Source organism: Triturus cristatus, chromosome 4_1 (genome assembly GCF_964204655.1).
Source record: "Triturus cristatus chromosome 4_1, aTriCri1.1, whole genome shotgun sequence".
NCBI classification, from domain to species: Eukaryota; Metazoa; Chordata; class Amphibia; order Caudata; family Salamandridae; genus Triturus; species Triturus cristatus.
In genome coordinates this window covers 382,399,823-382,418,292 of record NC_140585.1, presented here as the reverse complement: position 1 = coordinate 382,418,292, position 18,470 = coordinate 382,399,823, and the positions used below count along the sequence as shown (strand labels likewise).

Genomic DNA, 18,470 nt, shown 5'->3' with positions numbered 1-18,470 from the left:
GCAGGGAAAGATGGAGTGTAGTAATAACAGTAAAGAAACCCATGTGTGTTGTATCTAAATAAGATAGACTGGAACGGATACAGGTAGCCGGGGAGGCGGGTGGGCGTGTATAGATCTGCAGCTCTACATGCCAAGAACAGATGCATACTGGTAAGTAGCATATTCCGTTCGAGGCATATGAGCTGCAGATTATACACTGTGCATAGACTATATAGCAGTACCCAACCCTAGCGGCGACCACCGGCATCCGTTGCAGTTGTTTGGAACAGTGTTTTTAGTACAGCCTGGCCCACACTAGCTTGTTGCTTAGTTTGCACATCTACACAGTAATGTTTTGTGAAAGTGTGCGGTGTTGACCATGTCGCTGCTTTGCAGATGTCATCTAGTGGTATGTTTCCTAGAAAAGCCATAGAAGCCCCTATCTTCCTTGTAGAGTGGGCTTTAGGGGGAACAGATAGCGTTCATTTTGCTTTGTGGTAGCAAATCTGTATGCATTTTACAATCCACCTAGCTACCCCTGATTTAGAAATAGGGTTGCCTTTATGTGGTGGAGAGAAAGAGACAAATTGCTGTTTGGTTTTTCTGAAAGGTTGTGTTCTTTGGATGTAGTAAAGTAAGGCCCTTTTAACATCCAGTGTGTGTAAAGCCCTTTCCGCAACGGTTTGAGGTTGTGAGAAAAAGACTGGTAATTCTACCGACTGTTTTAGATGGAAGGGAGAAATAACTTTGGGTAGAAATTTTGGGTTGGTACGGAGTACAACCTTGTTCTGATGCATTTGGAGAAAAGGTTCCTGTATAGTGAGTGCTTGTATTTCACTAACCCTTCTAAGGGAAGTGATGGCCACTAGAAATGCTGTTTTCCATGTGAGAAATTGCAGCTCACATTTATGTAATGGTTCGAAAGGGGGTCCCATTAGCCTTGTGAGAACTATATTCAAGTTCCAGACAGGTGAGGGTAGTACTCTGGGTGGAATTACTCTTTTGAGGCCTTCCATAAAGGCCTTCATGGCAGGCACCCTGAAAAGTGATAGGTGCTGCCTGTTCTGTAAGTAAGCAGCAATTGCTGCGAGGTGTAACCTAATGGATGTATATGCTAGGTTACACCTTTGTAGATGGAGCAAGTAACATATGATGTGCTGTATGGACACATTTAGAAGGTTGATTGTGTTGTTGTGGCAGTAAACAACAAATCTTTTCCACTTTGCAGCATAGCATGCCCTAGTAGTAGGGCGTCTAGCTTCCCTGATAATATTCATGCAATCAGGGGGAAGGTTAAGGTATCCGAATTCTAGGACCTCAGGAGCCAGATCGCAAGGTTGAGCTGAGCTGGGTCCGGGTGCCTGATCTCTCCATGGTTCTGGGTTAGGAGGCATGGTGAGAGGTGCAGCTTTTGGTGTGGTACTACCGAGAGTTCCAGCAGTGTGGTGTACCACGGTTGTCTGGCCCATGTTGGAGCTACTAGGATCAGTGTTAGGGAATGCTGTTGTAGCTTTCGCACCACTAATGGAATTAGTGGGAGAGGTGGAAAAGCGTATGCAAATTTGTTTGACCAGTTCATCCATATCTCATTGCCTTTGGACAATAGGTGTGGATATCTGGCGGCGAAGCTTGGGCATTTTGTGTTTTCGTGGGGGGCGAATAGGTCTATGTGTGGATGCCCCCACTTCTGAAAGAACGGGTGAAGAACCTGTGGCTGAAGTTCTCATTCGTGAATCTGTTGCGTTTGTCTGCTGAGCAGATCTGCCACGGTGTTTTGGACTCCTGGGACGTGTTGGGCCAGGAGAAAGATTTTCTGTGGAATTGCACATCTCCATATGCTCTGTGCTAATTGAGAGAGCTGTGGCGAGTGTGTGCCCCCCTGTTTTTGAATGTAGTACATGGCAGTCATGTTGTCTGTGCGAATGAGGACTGCCTTGCCTGAAATCTGCGTCTGGAAGGATTCTAGGGCCAGGAAGATTGCCAGTAACTCCAGATGGTTGATGTGGAGTAACTTCTGTTGCGGCGTCCATGTGCCCTGTACTGTGAGATGTAACAGATGAGCTCCCCAGCCGGAGAGCGATGCGTCTGTTAGGATTATTTGTGGAACGGGGTCCAGGAACGGTGGACCTCTGGAAAGGTTTGTGGTGTTCCACCACTGCAGAGAGCGATGGGTGCGACCGTCCACCAACACCAGATCTGTCAATTGTCCTTGGGCCTGGTTCCACTGGCGCGCTAAACACTCTTGGAGTGGACGCATCTGGAGTCTTGCATGGGGCACTATGAAAATGCAAGAGGCCATCATCCCTATCAGTTGCATAAACACCTTTGCTGGGAGAGAGTGTTGAAATATGAATTTTTGACGCAGAGCCTGTATATTTGCAATCCTGGCAGGATTGGGATAGGCTATGGCTTTTGAGGTGTCTATGGTGGCACCGAGGTATTGTTTTGTGTGTGATGGTACCAGGTGGGACTTTTGGTGGTTCACCGTGAAACCTAGCTGGTGAAGTAGTTGGATTGTAGCGGCGGTGTGTTGCACACATTGTTCGTAGGACGTGGCTTTTATTAGCCAGTCGTCCAAATACGGGAAGACGTGAATGTGCTGTCTTCTGAGGTGTGCCGCCACTACTGCTAGGCACTTGGTGAATACCCTTGGTGCTGTTGTTACCCCGAACGGGAGCACCTTGAACTGGTAGTGTTGCCCGTCCACTACAAATCTGAGGTACTTTCTGTGAGCATGGTGTACTGGGATGTGAAAGTATGCGTCTTTCAAGTCCAGAGTGGTGAGAAAGTCGTTCTGGGAGAGGAGTGGAAGAACCTGTTGAAGGGTTACCATGTGAAAATGGTCTGAATGTATGTAAGTATTTAGAGGTCTGAGATCTAGGATAGGTCGTAGAGTCTCGTCTCTCTTTGGAATCAGAAAGTACAGGGAGTAGACCCCTAAATTTTGTTGATTGATGGGGACCTGCTCTATGGCTTGTTTTTGCAGGAGGGAGATTACCTCCTGTTTTAGTAACGTGGCATGTTCTTGAGACTCCCCCAAACATTCCACCCAGGCGTTGCCTGGGTGGAATGTTTGGGGGGGTAGATGTTAATTCTAGGCAATATCCTGAATGAATAATTTGGGTCACCCATCTGTCTGAGGTGATTGTCTCCCAGACGTGAAGGAAATGTTGTATTCTGTCCCCGACCGGAGTGGAATGGTCTGGAGGGAGCGGGGGAAAGTCATTGGTAGGCGGTCTGGCAGAGCGGGCGGTATTTGTCTTGCCTCTGCCCTTATTATTATTGCCTCTGTATCCGCCTCTTTGATAACCTTTTGTGAAGGTAGATTGGGGAGGGGATTTGTATGACGTGGATGCACTATCTGAGGAGTAGCCCCTGCCTGTGCCCCGAAAGGAAGAGCGGCGAAAAGAGCGCCTAGGAGTGTGTGACTGTAGGGCTCCCATGGATTTCGCTGTATCAGTATCTTTTTTCATCTTTTCGAGGGCTTCCTCAACTTTTGGGCCAAATAGATGATCTTGGTCGAATGGGTGATTCAATATAGAGGCTTGTACCTCAGGTTTAAAACCTGAAACTCTGAGCCAGGCATGGCGACGGAGAAGGACACTGGTGTTTATGGCCCTGGAGGCTGTATCTGCTGCATCTAGGGCACAGCGTATAGAGGTATTAGTTATTGTTTTTCCCTCTTGGATCAGTTCATTAGCCCTATTCCTGTATTTTTCAGGGAGATGGTGCATGATGGTCTCTAACTCATCATAATGCTCCCTGTCGTATCTGGCCAATACCGCTTGCGTGTTGGCGATACGCCATATATTGGCGGCTTGTGACGCAGTGCGCTTCCCTGACGCGTCTAGGAGCTTGGACTCTTTGTCAGGTGGTGGTGCTTCGCCTGACTCCTGAGAATTTGAGCGCTTCCTAGCTGTAGATACCACTAGGGAATCCAATGGTGCAGGGCCTTTAATGTATAAACGGTCTGTGGGGGCGGCTTTGTATTTTTTCTCTATACGGGGGTTTAGTACCCTGGCCCTGACTGGGTCTTTAAAAACCTCCGGTGCACATTTAATTACTCCCTTTAACATAGGTAGAATGGCAGTAGACCTATGTGCATCATCGAAGGTGTCTAGGAGAAAATCTTCCTCCACTGGGTCAGTATGTAACTCCACCCCGTGGTAGTGTGCCGCCCTTTGTAGTAGGTGGTGAAAGCCTAACGAATCTTCAGGTGGGGATGGCCTAGATGGGTAAAGGTCATCCTGTGGGACATCTGGGATGTCCGGATTGTTATAGTCGTCCCATGGGTCTGGAGATCCAGTAGGGGTGGGGTCTTGTGGCACATCTGCTGGATCATAATAAGGGTCTCCTAAATCATCTGGGACAGGAGACAAGGTTGGGGAACGATGAGGCAGGGGTGGAGAGCGTGGAGGAGGTGGGGAAGGCCCTCTGAAAGGGGAGGTAGCAGTGTCTTTTCTCTTTGGAGGTGGAGGTGGAGCCGGTTTGTCCAAGTGTCTCTTTTTTGAAGACAATGTCAAATGTCCAGTTTTTGGATCCTTGGTGAGTGTCTTTTGGAGAGGATCCGGTGGAAAAGGTTCTTGCGACACTGGTTGTTCGGTCGGCGCGAAGTTTTCGGGGCCGACGGCTTTTTAGGTTTGTCTAAGCCGTGCTTCTTTGGGACCTCCGATTTTTTGGTCGGTGCCGAAGAAGGCTTCGGCACGGGAGTGTCGGTGCCGAGGGCCTTGTGATGTTTGGTCGGCACCGGAAGGGCAGGGTTCGACACCGAAGGCTTTGGTGCTGGATTCGGTGTGGAGGTGGAGGCCGATCTTTTCTTCGGTGCCGAAGGGTGTTTTTCGGTACCGCTGGTCGGCTGGCTTGAGCCCGAGCTGCCGGAAGGCTTAACAGGCTTCTTTACCGGGCCCGAAGGTGGGGTGTGAGAAGCAGTATCCTCGGTCTTGCCTAGGCCGGAAGGCGAAGGTGTGACCGAAGCCTTTTTGGGTATCGGCGTGGGTGTGGGAGGCGTCGGCCTCGGAAGCACTTACGAGGTCGTCGTCCTCTTCTTCGCCGTTCTGCTGTCCCGGAGCTTCGACGTCATCCCCGAAGATGTCGACTGGAGCGGAGGTCGAGGAGTGCGCCATGTTGAGTCTAGCCCGTCGATCTCGAATAGTCTTTTTAGAGCGAAAAGACTTGCAGGCGGGACAGTCTCGGGCCTCGTGCTCAGGGGAGAGGCAGAGGTTGCACACCTCATGAAGATCGGTGTGGGGAAACTTGGACCCACATCGAGGGTACTTCTTGAAGGGAGTTCTTTCCATCAGCCGAGACCGGAGCCGGAATAGGCCCGAAGGCCGCCGTCGACGACCAGAATCGAAGAAGGTGATTAAGATGATTTATTATCTGAAGGATGTCGATGAGCGAGGATTTTGCGTCGATCGTTGAACTGGAAAAGTTCGGAACCGGAGCGCGAAGTATTACATCCGAGCCCGATGGCGGAAAAAAACAATCTGAGGATGGAGCCGAAGCCCATACGCAATACGAACCAAGGGAGGAGTCACCGACCTCGTGACTTCCAAAGACTTTCCAAGAAGAAAAACAAACTGCAAACATCCGGGCCCAACACCAGATGGCGATCTATGCACAGTGTATAATCTGCAGCTCATATGCCTCGAACATATATTAACCCAGGACAGGGTTTAGTGTTTATCCTGATGGCACTACAACTGTCACTTTCCCATCCCCACAATGCACTCTGTGTACCACTGTAAATCTGGACAGAGAAGACACTTTGAAAGCCCTTTAGAAATCAAAGTACCAGCAGGACCCTGAAGAGTGACTCCTGCTTCAGGGAATGCTAAAAGGTGGATCTGGGATGTGCTTAATCGTTTATTTTATGCACAATAAAAGGAACTTTTAATCAACGCACGGGTAGAATCTAAACTGAATACACAGTAACATCGCGACCAGAATAGTAAGGGACAAAATGGCTTACAAAAGGAGGCATAACTGAATGTGGTTATATATAGCCTGTAGCCACAAGTTTCAACTCAGTTACACCATCTAAGGGCTACCCTCTGTCTGGGGAGTACCTTTTTGGAAACACAAATGGCATGATGTTCATGTTAGGCCGCAAAACCTCTTCTCTGTTGAGATAGAAGACCCAGTCTCGCCAGAGCTATCCAAGTGTTAATATTGACAAAGTCTATGTCGATATAAAGAACAATACATTTATATATAAAAACGAAATCGCATCTTTATTAACAAATTCGCCCATTGTGAACTCCATGTGAACCTGGACTAAGAAATATGTATTCAGGCAGGCTTCAAGTCCTAGGCTGCTTGATAGGTCACAGGTGGGACAGCACGTAATGCACAATGTAAGTCAGAAAAGCTTCCAGACTTACGGGGTGGCCGAGAGGAACTAAAGAGGGGAGCGCACGTAGCCAGCCGAAAAACGCACAAAAAATAAATCCCAGATTAACTCCACAGATAAGCGCAGCGACACCACAATGGTCCAGGAAGATTGGCCCCCAAAAAGCACACATGGTTGGAGGGGTACGCACGCTCCCAAAACCCTGTAAAGTCAGATGCCACATATAGCCAATCAGGACACAGCATACACAGTACTTGCAGTGATCATGCACTCCCTATGCCGGACATCTGGACAGGTTACCCACGGCCCGCATTATGTGTATGCAAGGTCCAGGTCCACCTGGATTCCCCATCGAATTAATTAATTTATGACTCCGAAGGCAACGGTTCACATTCCTTACCAAACAAGGATCGCCAAAACTGTTTATGGCATTCAATTAATTGTATATAAACCCATCTCAGATCGATTATAAGTTGACAGTCCTCAGACCCTATGCCTGTAACTGTTCTAATGGCGGAAATCTTTAACTAAACGAACTGTTCCTGTTTTGCCAAACGCCTCTTGTCTCTTGTTTTTTCAAGGTATTTCATGTTCAAGCAACATAAAAATTAATAGTCTGTTTCTACAGCAAGATCCGGGGACAGCTTCTGGAGGAAAGGGTAGGAGAACCCCATTACATGATTAGCAGGATCCACCAGTCTGCGGTCACTTGCAGGCAATTCTCTAGAAAGTGAGAAGTTCAAATCCACAAGAGAAGTGTGGCTCAATGGTTAGAACGGCAGACTCTGATGCAGAGTTCTGGGCCGGGACCAGAGTTCAATCCCCCACCTCGGCGGGTATTGGATTCAATTTCCATCGGACCTGTTAATTCTCGCCTCGGTGCCTATTCTAATCATGGGTCCCACGCTGCAACTCTGGGCAATAGCTTGCTTAATCTCCACAACGGCCCCCACAGCGCTAAGGATGCCTGGCTTTCACCTTGGGGTACCCAGGAGTGGACATCTCACAGGAAATACCAGGAAGGGTTCCACTGCGGTATGAGTACAAGCGCCGGGAAGCCTCAGGGTAGCTGTGCGCTATACAAATACTTCACATTTACATTTTATTTACATTCAAGAGACGAGGTACAATTGAGTAAAATGCTAGAACCTTCTTCTGTGTGTTTGCTCATTGCATTTTAAAAGGTTCAAGCACCTCCAGAAGTGCTTGCAAGACATGTTAGAGGCTAATGTCAGATGGGACACCTCTATACGTATTAGCAAGTGCCAGAAGTCACCAAATGAAAATTGATACGACGGCTTCACCTTACCCAGCACCAGTTCTGAAATCGAATGACCAGCATGGAAGCAGGGTTGAGTTCAAATTCTCTGGTTGCTCTGGCATTCAAAGTAGGGCTAGAGGTTGGAGCATAACGTGATGCCATGATGTTGAATATCTCTAAAAATGAGGCTAACTACTTAGGGTCTAAAACCATGGTGAAAGGTATCTGCAATAACCTTGAGAACCTCTCTATAAAGGCACCGGAGCGGAGAGTCAGGGAGCCAGCTAAACTACACTGTTTCTCCTTATGCAACAGATGCATAGGGCGTAAGGTTTTATTAGAGCTGTGAAGTTACTTTAGGTAATCCTAGGGGAGCTACACAACTGGAGACATTGAGGCTCTCCCTACTTCCAACTGCTGACCAAGTTTTCCAGATCTAAACTGGTGTTTTGGAAATTTTTGAAGATGAAGAATGTGCAAGAAGAAACAACCATGTGAAATATAAATATTTTTAAAAAATGCTGCATGCAGGTGAGTCGTGGGGCCCTTCCCAAAAGACAGAATACAAATTACCCCTGAATAACCTCAAGTACAGAAAACTGAGAAAGTAATGCGACCAGATTGATGCCAAGACACTTGCCATGCAAGCATCCTCAGTGACAATATACTCAAATGGATGGGCTAGTCAAAAGTGGCATAATCCACTGACATTCTTGGGAGCACCATAACAAAAGAGCCTACTGTTCTACTGAATAGCTTACACTTTTAGTTAATGTAATCAAGGAAGATTTGGTTATGTTATAAAGGAGAAATCAGAGCACAGTATTTTGTAGTCTCGAATAAGGTGTGCACTACCACTATCGAAACAAGAATATCGATGGCACAGAATACCGAGGACAAAATATCAAAACCAAAATATTGATAGATAAGTATATATTTTCTACACCTAAAGCCACATATATGTACCTTAGAGTTATATATTTAGTCAAGATATGCAGATGTGGAGGTATGAATAGTAAATCTACACACCTCTATGTCCACAGACCTCTCGATATTTTGTCCCCTGATATTGTGTCCACGATATTCTTTTAGGATGGTATTCTAGGGGTCGATATTTAGTAATACAACCTCAAATAAACAGGGGGCATCCTTTACAGATCCAGGTCCTTTCCACATGAGCATGTTTGGAAGGGTCGAGACAGAAGCATTCAATAAAAAGCCAAAATCTCCCACATGATGGAAGATAGCTTAAAGAAGCTATCGGGTGCAACGTCTGTGCCATCATTGTGCAAAACAAAAAGTCTGTCGAAATGAGATGGATATTTGAGTGGCCTTTAACACAGGCAAAACAAGTCCAAATGATGGCGGCATGGAAGGAAAATATGGTTAGCGTTTGTTTTGTACCTTTTAAAGCCTGTATAAATTTTACCTGTGAACCATGTTTAAGTCTGAAACGCATAAAAAGTAGCGGGAAAAAAAAACAATTCATGAGCCGTAAGAAACTCGAATCAACAGGAGCACCAACTAGTAACAGTTCCAAGAAAGACTGAACCGATAGGCCATATTCAGGTGCATGACATATGCAGAAGTCTCTCAAAGAGGGAACAATATATGGAACTCTAACGGAGTTACACATGATATGCCATATCTCAGTGCACTTTAAAGTTTGACCTACAAATGTCCATTTCAGTATCAAAGTAACAGCTGTTCATTATAATGCAACTATCTTTTTGCTTTATTTATTCTGCATTTTTTGGACAAATAATTTACATGTAATCAATAAGTAGCGTTACCTGTTTTATATTAATTACATAATAATAAAGTCAACTTCAACGTCCAAGGTGTATTTTTACCATTTTATGAACATGGTCCTAGCATATAAGGGATTCAACTTTACACTGCAAGGCTACAGGGAAATTGTACACTTCATATGGTAAGAGGAGAATAAGCACTGTTCTCTAAATCTATGTCTTGACCATACCAGAGCTAAATCTTACACAACCAACAGTCATTTAAAATTGTTTACGAAATGCAAGGCATCAGATACCCACCCGGTTGTCATACACCTTCTTGAGAGCTTCGTAGCGGATGGAGCCCTGAAATATCACACCTTGGAAAGTGTTGGTTTTATCACTAGCCACCAGCTCAACACAGACCATCTCACCTTCACCAACAGTCATGTCGCTAAATACCTGCAATTAACATGGGTAAAATCAAAGGGTCAAAAACAAAACAAAAGCTGGCAATTCAGTTTGTCAAAGATACCACTGTAGGACCACATTACACATGGTAAACATTATGCATTTTTAACTGTACTAATCAGCTATTTATTACCTTTGTACAGAAACGACAATGGGCATCGATGATGACAACTGATGTCACAGAACATGTCATGAGTGATGTAATATGTGAACACATATGCAGTCCCTGGTGGTGGCGCCAAGTTATAGTTATGGTAGTAAACTATAACTGATGAATTTCAGAATATTTTGAGCATTTTTTTAGTTTAAAACTACATGTTACGTTTGAACTGACCTAACTATAACATCACTTTAACCTTTGATTTGGCACGCGCCCTCCTTCCCCAAGCCGCATTTGGCCCCAGGGACCACAGGGCGTTAAGCACAAAATAAGAGGTGGGGGGACGCGTGGTCCGAATTCCAAGCCTTTAAAAGGCCCTAGAGACCCCATTCTCCAGGGCAGGTGTTTTACAAAAACAGAAAGGGTCCACATGGTGCCGCTCCCTGAGCCTTTATTGGCCCCAAGAACGACATCCCCCATGGCAGGCTCACCTGCTGTGTCCCGGGAACACACCTCGAAACAGATCAAGATATTGGTCCCTCCTGGAGGAAGCAGCATAAATAACAGCTCCATGTGGGTGGGAGCATGCAGGCTCCCACACCATTTGGGGAGCCGGCTGGGGCCCCAGAGGCCCTGAGGCTATTCCTGTGGCCCCCAAAATTATAAATGGTGGATGTCTTAGTTTGGCACCAGGGCACCCACCTATACGAAAGGCAGACCCCTGGGGTTGGGATCCCCGGATCCAGAATAGGATTTGGGAGGGGGTCACGCAGTCCCCCCTACCCTTAACAAAAAAAAAAAGAAAATGGCCTGGGGGATGGGGTCCCCAGGTCCCAATGAGGCTTGGGGAGGGGGGCACACAGCTCCTCCCCCATTTTTATTGGTTTGCCCTGGGGGATGGGATCTACAGGGCCTTATAAGGCTCGGGGCAGGGGCTGAGCGGCCTTCCTCTCCTTTTTTATTATATTGAGCCCTGGGGATGAGGTCCTGGAGGCCAAATAAGGCTCGGGGAGGGGACCTGCACACCCCCCCCCCCCTTAGATTTTGGCCTCGGGGATGTGGTTCCAGCGACTTATACAGGCTCGGCGTGTGGGCTGCCCTTCCCCTCCCCATATTATATATGTTTTGGCCCCAAGGGATAGGGTCTCTGGGGCCCAAAAGGCAACCCTATGCTACGCACTGCAAAGTCTGTGTGTGGTGTGGGGTTGACAGCCTGCTGGGGGTTTGGCCACAGTGCCTGGTGGCAGGCAAAACCCTGTGACCAATCCCCCTCTACACACAGCCAAAGGCTGTGTGCAGCGTGGGAGGATGCCTGCCTGTGGGGAGTTGGAAGCAAGGTCTGGCTGTAAGCCAGGCCCTGCGGCCAAATCCATGTTGTGCATGACGAAAGGGTGTGCGTAGAGTGGGGCTGACAGCCTGTGGTGCGGTTGGCTGTGGCCAGGCCCTATTGCCAACGCCCTGCTGTGCACGGCCAAAGGCTGTGCACTGCGTGGGGTTGGCATCCTGTGGAGGGGCTTGCGGAGGGCCTGGCCGCAGGCCAAGGCTTGTGGACAACCCCCAGCCAAGCACGGCCACAGGCGTGGCTGGGGGTGTTACAAACAAGTGTTATGTGCAACATAGACACTGTACCATACATTTCACAGGTAGCCTATTTCACATTAACAATCAACCAGAGATGTATGGGAAACCGTCACTGCACACAGTGTTCAATCTGTATAAAAATGTTCAGAGAAACTAAGGTTCCTCAGGATACTCAACAGCTGTTCCAAAATGAATACCCTACTACGGACAGCCTTTATCTGTAGCAAACCCCTCACAGTCACCAAACCTACATTGAGAAATTAATTTGATACGAGTAGAAAAGTGGGAACTGTAAACATTGTTTACTAATGGAGAGTTTACTCAGTACCACACTGTTTGCAGACAGTGAAACTCTCATGAGTTATACTTCACAGACTATTAAAAAGTATCTACTAAGGACAGTGTACACTCCAAGACAATTGTGCCTAATAATTGAAGGCTGCTTACAATACTTAGGGCCTTATTACGACTTTGGTGGTCCTCCAGCGACACTGCCACCATGCCAGCTGCTGGGGCACCGCCAAGACCGTGGCATGCCCCTTCCGGGTTACGATTGTAATCCATGGCGGGCAGGCATGGCGGGCAGGCAGTGCAGGGGCGATCTGACGGCAATGGTCTGTTAGGCTCATGGGAGAGCCTAACATTTAGGCCGCAACCATGAGAGCTCCGACTACACGTTCCTGCACGTCCTTGAACGGGGTGGCAGGCCGTTCAGGATCTTTGGGGACCCTTCTCCATCGACCTGTTTGTGCACCGCTGGAGCTTATATTACTGTTGGCTAATCTGGTTGTGCTTTAAAGAAGCATAATAAAATAATCTGGGAAAAAGCATCAGTCAAGAATCATAAAAGAAACTATAAAAACTATTTTTAAACACATTTTTGAAAAGTTGCAATTACTGAAAAAGCCAGGTTTTGAGATTCCTGCAGAAGTTCAGTTGAGAGGATTCTGGGCACGGAGAGGAACAGCATTCCTAGGTTTGGCAGTAGCTACCAAAAAGGCTCACTATCCGCGGTCTTTGTTTTTTGGAACATCTAGTAAGATGTGATATGTTCAGTAAAGTGTGTGAGTAACTGAAAGTTAGTTTGACAGAGGAAGCTAGATGGGATTGAGTTGCCATAGTAGCTAGTGCATTATCCACTGGAATGTGATGATCAGCCTGACTATATAGTGAAATATGTTTGAGGATCTGACGCTGTAAGGAACAGCAAGTTGGAACATTGTTCACCTGGGTGTCCAGTGAAGGGTGGTGTCAATATGAGTAGCCAGGTTATAGATCTGAATAACTGGTTTAGATGGCGGGCCAACCACCTATAGCCAGAGGTTTGGGTTCCATTTAGCAGATCATTTTTGGTGACGAAAAGTTCCGTTTTGGCAGAATTTAATGTATGAAAGTTGCTGACCATCCACCATTTGCTAATTGAGAGGGAGGAAAACATAATTTTAACTTTGGCTTTGTTAGACAGTCTGGATGGAGATCAGCTGGGTGGTATCAGCATACATGTAAAATGTGCATGAAACTGTTTCAATATTTTTGCCTGGGGTAGCTTTTAAATTTTAAAAAGAAAGGGTAACAGGATTGACCTCTTGGTTCACCATAGTTTACGATTTTAAAACCGCAGTTCCAGGGTAGGTCGGAAACCACTTTCCTATCCATCACCCAATAAGGGACTTCAAAGATTCTTTTGACTTGTTCTGCAATACTGGCTTTAAGCACTTTGAGGAAAATGTGTTAATAGATGGTGTTGAAGACTGCTGAGGGATCTAACAAAACAAGGGCTCTGACACCACCTCCATACACTAGATTCAAAGATGACGCAGGGACAAGGTGACAGCAAGCTCGGTACTGCTTCCAGGTAGAAAGCCTAGTAGCTGTGAATTTAGCAGTATTTCCCTTGCAGCAAAGGCAGAACTGGTTAAAGACAAGTGTTTCCAGAAGCTGATCTAAGTAAGGTCACAGGAAAAGTTGTTAATTTTACATGGTGGCATGGGTAGCTTTTAAAGAGTGATTTAATAATTGCCAATGTTCTGGCTATTTAGTGAACAGTTAAATTAAATATGTCTAGAGATTTAATATTTCAAGCATATCTGTTTTTCCGGTCTGGGGTTTAATTGTTTTGTGTAAGTTCAAGTAAAATGTATAGAGCTAGATCTGACCAAGAGAGGGGTGTGACCTTGCTGGTAAAGAGAACGTTGACTGTGATGAAATTAGGGTTTAGCAAGTGAACAGCTTGGTTTTGGGTTCATGGTTGGTCAATATAAGAATACAAATATCAAGATAGTTTTTGAAATTCTGGCCAAGGCCTGAAGGGGTTTCTAGCCAGAGGTTTATATTTACCACCAGAATCAAATTTTTCTCTCTCAACAGTTAAACAGTCAATATCCTCTGCTCTTTGTTAGTTTGTCATTTGGTATGATATATCGGCAGTACATTAATTAAGTTATTTTCCAAAATATAATAATGCCACACATCCTTTTATCAGAGTAGTTTGAGCAGAATAACCTTTTGGACACTACATCAATCAATCAATACATTTCTAGTGGGCATGTACACTTAACAAGAGTTTCCTAGCGCTGAAGTGAAGGAAAGGACAACAATAGCCTGGAAGAAGCAGGTTTTTAGCAACCTCCAGGAATCCAGAGGAGAGGTGCACGCACACATTTTAACAGGGAGAGAGTTCTATAGCGTAGGACCAAGAACAACAAAAATATCTTCCTCCCTGTCTTGCATGTTTATAAGGAGGTCTAACAGTTAGGAGCTGATCTCCAGAGCAAAGGAACCGCTTAGGACAATACCAATCCTGTGATGTAAGAAGGTCCACCACCATTCAAAGCCCTGTGCATAAAGCATAGATATTTAAAATGCTTGCACTTCTCTACTGTCAGCCAGTGAAGAGAGCTAAGCTGGGTGGCGATTGAGAAATGCCAGTAGACACAGCAGAGCAGCCAAGCCGCAGAATTTTGTATAATCTGAAATATCCTTAATATGTTTTTAGGAACGCACAGAAAAAGCATGCTACTATAACCGAACCTGGGTATGATCAAGGTCTGAACCACTGTTTTCTTTGCAGAAAGGGGGAGGAGCCCGAGAATTTTCTTCAGGCTTTTAAGTAACTAAAAGCAATGGGTTGCAATTTTAGAGATTTGAATGTCTATGAGAAGGCATTTGTCCAGGCAGGAGCCAAGGATCTTTACTGATTTACAAAGAATGGGGAGATGCCAAAGATCAGCAGGCCACCAGTGTGGATCCCAAAATTAAGCTGGTTGCCCACAACCAACACCTCGGTCTTGTCACCATTTAACTTCAGAAAATTAGGTTTCATCCAACTTGAAACTTCAGTGAGGCAGAGGCAAAAATTGGCTGCGCAATCCCTGTGCTCTCCATTAGGCATTAAGAAGATCTTAGTATCATCAGCATACATGAAAAGTGAGAGGCCATGGCTCTCGACTAGATCAGCCAGAGGTATAACATAGATGTAAAAAAGCATAGGGCTCAATGAGAAGCCCTGTGGCATACCACATGGACGAGAAAACGACGATGATTCATGTGGCTTAGAGAAGACCTGAAATGTACGATCCTGCAAAAAAGATGAAAACCAAAGAGACAGCAGAGCCTTAATTCCAATACCTGTCAGTTTCTGCAGTAGACCCCTATAAAAAGCAGAGCTAATGTCTAAGAGAATGAGAGCAGCAGTGCCCCCAAGATCAAGTCTAATCATTCAAAATAGGTATACAGTAATTTGATAACCATGGTTTAGTAAGACAATAACTTAATGGTTGCAGCACAGATGTGATATTTCAAATCTCTGTTATTTATTTATAAAATTTTATTTAGCGCGAACATGACCCTAGAGGGTATCAGAGCGCTTTACATAACACCGCTCAGATACATTAGAAGGTAGAGGGTAATATACATACATTCAATTTACAGGTAGACACTGGTAGGTAAGATAACATGTTGAAAAATAGTAACTTAAAAATTAAAGTCTTAGGATGTGAATTTGTGTTGTACTGCTGACTGTGCATTACAGAGCACAGCTTTATAATGATATGGCTTATCATATGGGAGGAGAGAAGTGGAAGGTTACCTTTCTTAGATGTTGGTAGGTAGAGGAGTTGTCTATCAACTGTAGTCTAAATTGTATGTATGTATTTAAGTATTGGCAGGTGTTACAGTCTGTTGACATAGCAGTAGTGGGAAAGTAACATGGCAGTGGTAGCTTGAAAATTTTGAGGGAAGCCAAGGCATGGAAACTGATTGAACAATGTGGCGGTCACTGGTAACATCAAAGCCATGGGTTCTAATGACTATACACATTCTTGTGATAACACCAATAATGTGTTTCAGGATAATTGTTCAGAGTTAGTTGAAGAAAAGCAATGCATTAAAAATGATTAAAAAACAGTATATGATAAATTATTTCATTTGAAAATTAGAAGTAACATGACGTTTTTAAGTTTTAATAAATTGGCAAAATACATAAAAGTCAGTTAACTAACCTCTATTAAATATTTAAAGAAAATATCTTAATTTTACTGCAAGGCAGGGGCGCTGTGCTGTTCCCATCCACTAATGGAAGTAACCTCCTGATAAATTATTTAATAGAAGTTCAATTGGGCAAGCACATAAAATAACATTTGTTACATATATCAAAATAAGTAGATTATATAACAAATAATAAACAAGCATTTACAATGCAATAGGTCTCGCATTTACGCGAGTTTGAGCTATTCACATTGCACATAACAATGCCTTTTATTTGTGTTTTCGTTTTTCAAACATACATAAAAGGCATCGTCATTTACAATGCCAATAGCTTAAACTCGCGTAAATGCGAGACCTATTGCATTGCAAATGCTTGTTTAAAGGAGGCCTCGAAACAGGTCTCTTTCGGGCTCTGTTTTGTGCCGTGGCACAGGCGATCCATTTTTTTCCAGACTGTAGTGAAAGCAGGCACATCGATGTGCGCCTGCTCACACTGCTCACTTCTTACTAGTGGAGAAGTTACGGCATCATGTCTTGGCAGGTGAGCGTTGTAGGGGGAAGGGAAATCCTTTAAAGAGCGTCATTTTCTCTCTGGATTTCCCTTCTGTTTTTGAAACTCAGGAGCAGCAACATTGTTGTGGTGGTGTCACCAGGGCTTTAAGTGGAAGTTTTTTCACTAATTTACAAGCCATAATTGCTGCTTGTATATCTTATGCAACTAACAAACATTGACAAAGCCAAGCGTCCTGACTTGTTGTAGGTATGATGTTACTCGTAGTATTGTAATTATAATTGCATTTATGTAGCGCGTACTACTCCTGACGAGGCGTCGAAATATCATATATCTAGATGTAATGACAGAAAAATACAGGTCGGGCGGCACACTATGCTAACTACAGATAGTTTTTTTAAGCCACACCCTTAAATACATTGGCCACACCCCTTTGAGAGCCCCCCCTCATTTTTTCACTCCACTTAAAGCCCTGATGCCACATGTTTGAAACATGCATGTTGGGCTCGTAGATGCATTAGGAAAGCCCAATGACAGAGTGGGAAAACAGTGATATCAGGTAATTCACTATGTTCATCTATTTTCTCTTCTCTTTTCAATTTGATACGGGTTCGACGCTTTCCTACTTGGTGTTTTTCTCACCATACATGCTTATTTTAACCTTGTGCATATGCAGATTTCTTGAAAATGACAGACTTATCCTTACGATAAAAGATTACAGATACAAACAAAATTGTACTGGAATGTTTGACAAAAATCTGATGGGATGTTACCAGAGGTATTCAAAAATTGAGATATCACAATATGTAGCAAATTAAAGAGAGATGTGAATGTATTAAAGACTGAGTGAATTTCTATGCACTTTAGGTAAACATTCGTCCTAGAGCATTATAATTGCTAGAAACGAGTTCAAGGTGTCACACGTATAGTGACGTCATAGCTGCTCCAGAGAGGCACTGGGAGAGGGATGTGGCGTCACGGCCAGCGCGGTCTACCTTGGAACTGTGGTCGCAGGTTCTAGTCTCGGCGTCCTGATCCGAGTAAATCATTTAATCTCCCTGTGCCTAAAAAATAAATGCGACCTTGTCTAATGTAACTGAAACTCACGTAAAGCGCTCCAATACCTTCGGGTCGAGTTCGCACCATATAAAATTGCAAATATATAAAGCAAGGACCTAGAGACACGCATATACGTATATGGTGGAACTGGCAGACCAGGGCGGAAGCGGAGGAGCAGGGTTAGCGGGAGCAACAGCTTTATGTACATCGCTACGAGACCGTCAACAAAGCAATTAGTGTGCTATACTAGCACAAAGTGTGACTCGAACTCGTCCTACACTCATTCCGCCCTTCTTTATGAGCTGTAAGAGGACACCAATAGCGGCTCCCAGCATTGAGTTTAGCAAGTTTCGGGCTCGTAAATGGTGGTTTCTTTCGCCGGGGTTTGCATCACAATGTAAATTGGGGGTGGGTGAGGTAAGTAGGGGCCTGACGTCATAGCTGCTCCAGAGAGGCACAGGGAGAGGGATGTGGCGTCACGGCCAGCGCTGTCTACCTTGGAACTGTGGTCACAGGTTCTAGTCTCGGCGTCCTGATCCGAGGAAATCATTTAATCTCCCTGTGCCTCAAAAATAAATGCAACCTTGTCTAATGTAACTAAAAGTCACGTAAAGCGCTCCAATACCTTTGGGTCGAGTTTGCGCTATATAAAATTGCAAATAAATAAAGCAAGGACCTAGAGACACGCATATACGTGTATGGTGTAGACCAGGGAGGAAGCGGAGGAGCATGGTCAGCAGGAGCAACAGCTTTATGTACAGCGCTACGAGACTGTCAACAAAGCAATCAGTGTGCTATACTAGCCCAAAGTGTGACTCGACCTCGTCCTACACTCAAACAAGCGCGGTCCGAGCTTAACACAAAGTTCTGAAATCATCGCCGACTTGCAGCGTTGCATTTATTTGTTTATTTATTCACATGGCAATCACTTATTTAACACT

General features: G+C 45.0%; 1 protein-coding gene across 2 annotated transcripts in view; it reads right to left on the bottom strand.

Moving 5' to 3' along the window:
- KIAA0930 (KIAA0930 ortholog) overlaps positions 1–18,470 on the bottom strand; it is a 518,594-nt gene that overhangs the window by 98,582 nt on the left and 401,542 nt on the right. For both annotated transcript variants that reach the window (XM_085652434.1, XM_085652436.1), the window contains one exon: positions 9,644–9,784. In XM_085652434.1, coding sequence (XP_085508560.1) covers positions 9,644–9,784 — 141 coding nt within the window. The remainder of the gene's footprint in view (positions 1–9,643; positions 9,785–18,470) is intronic.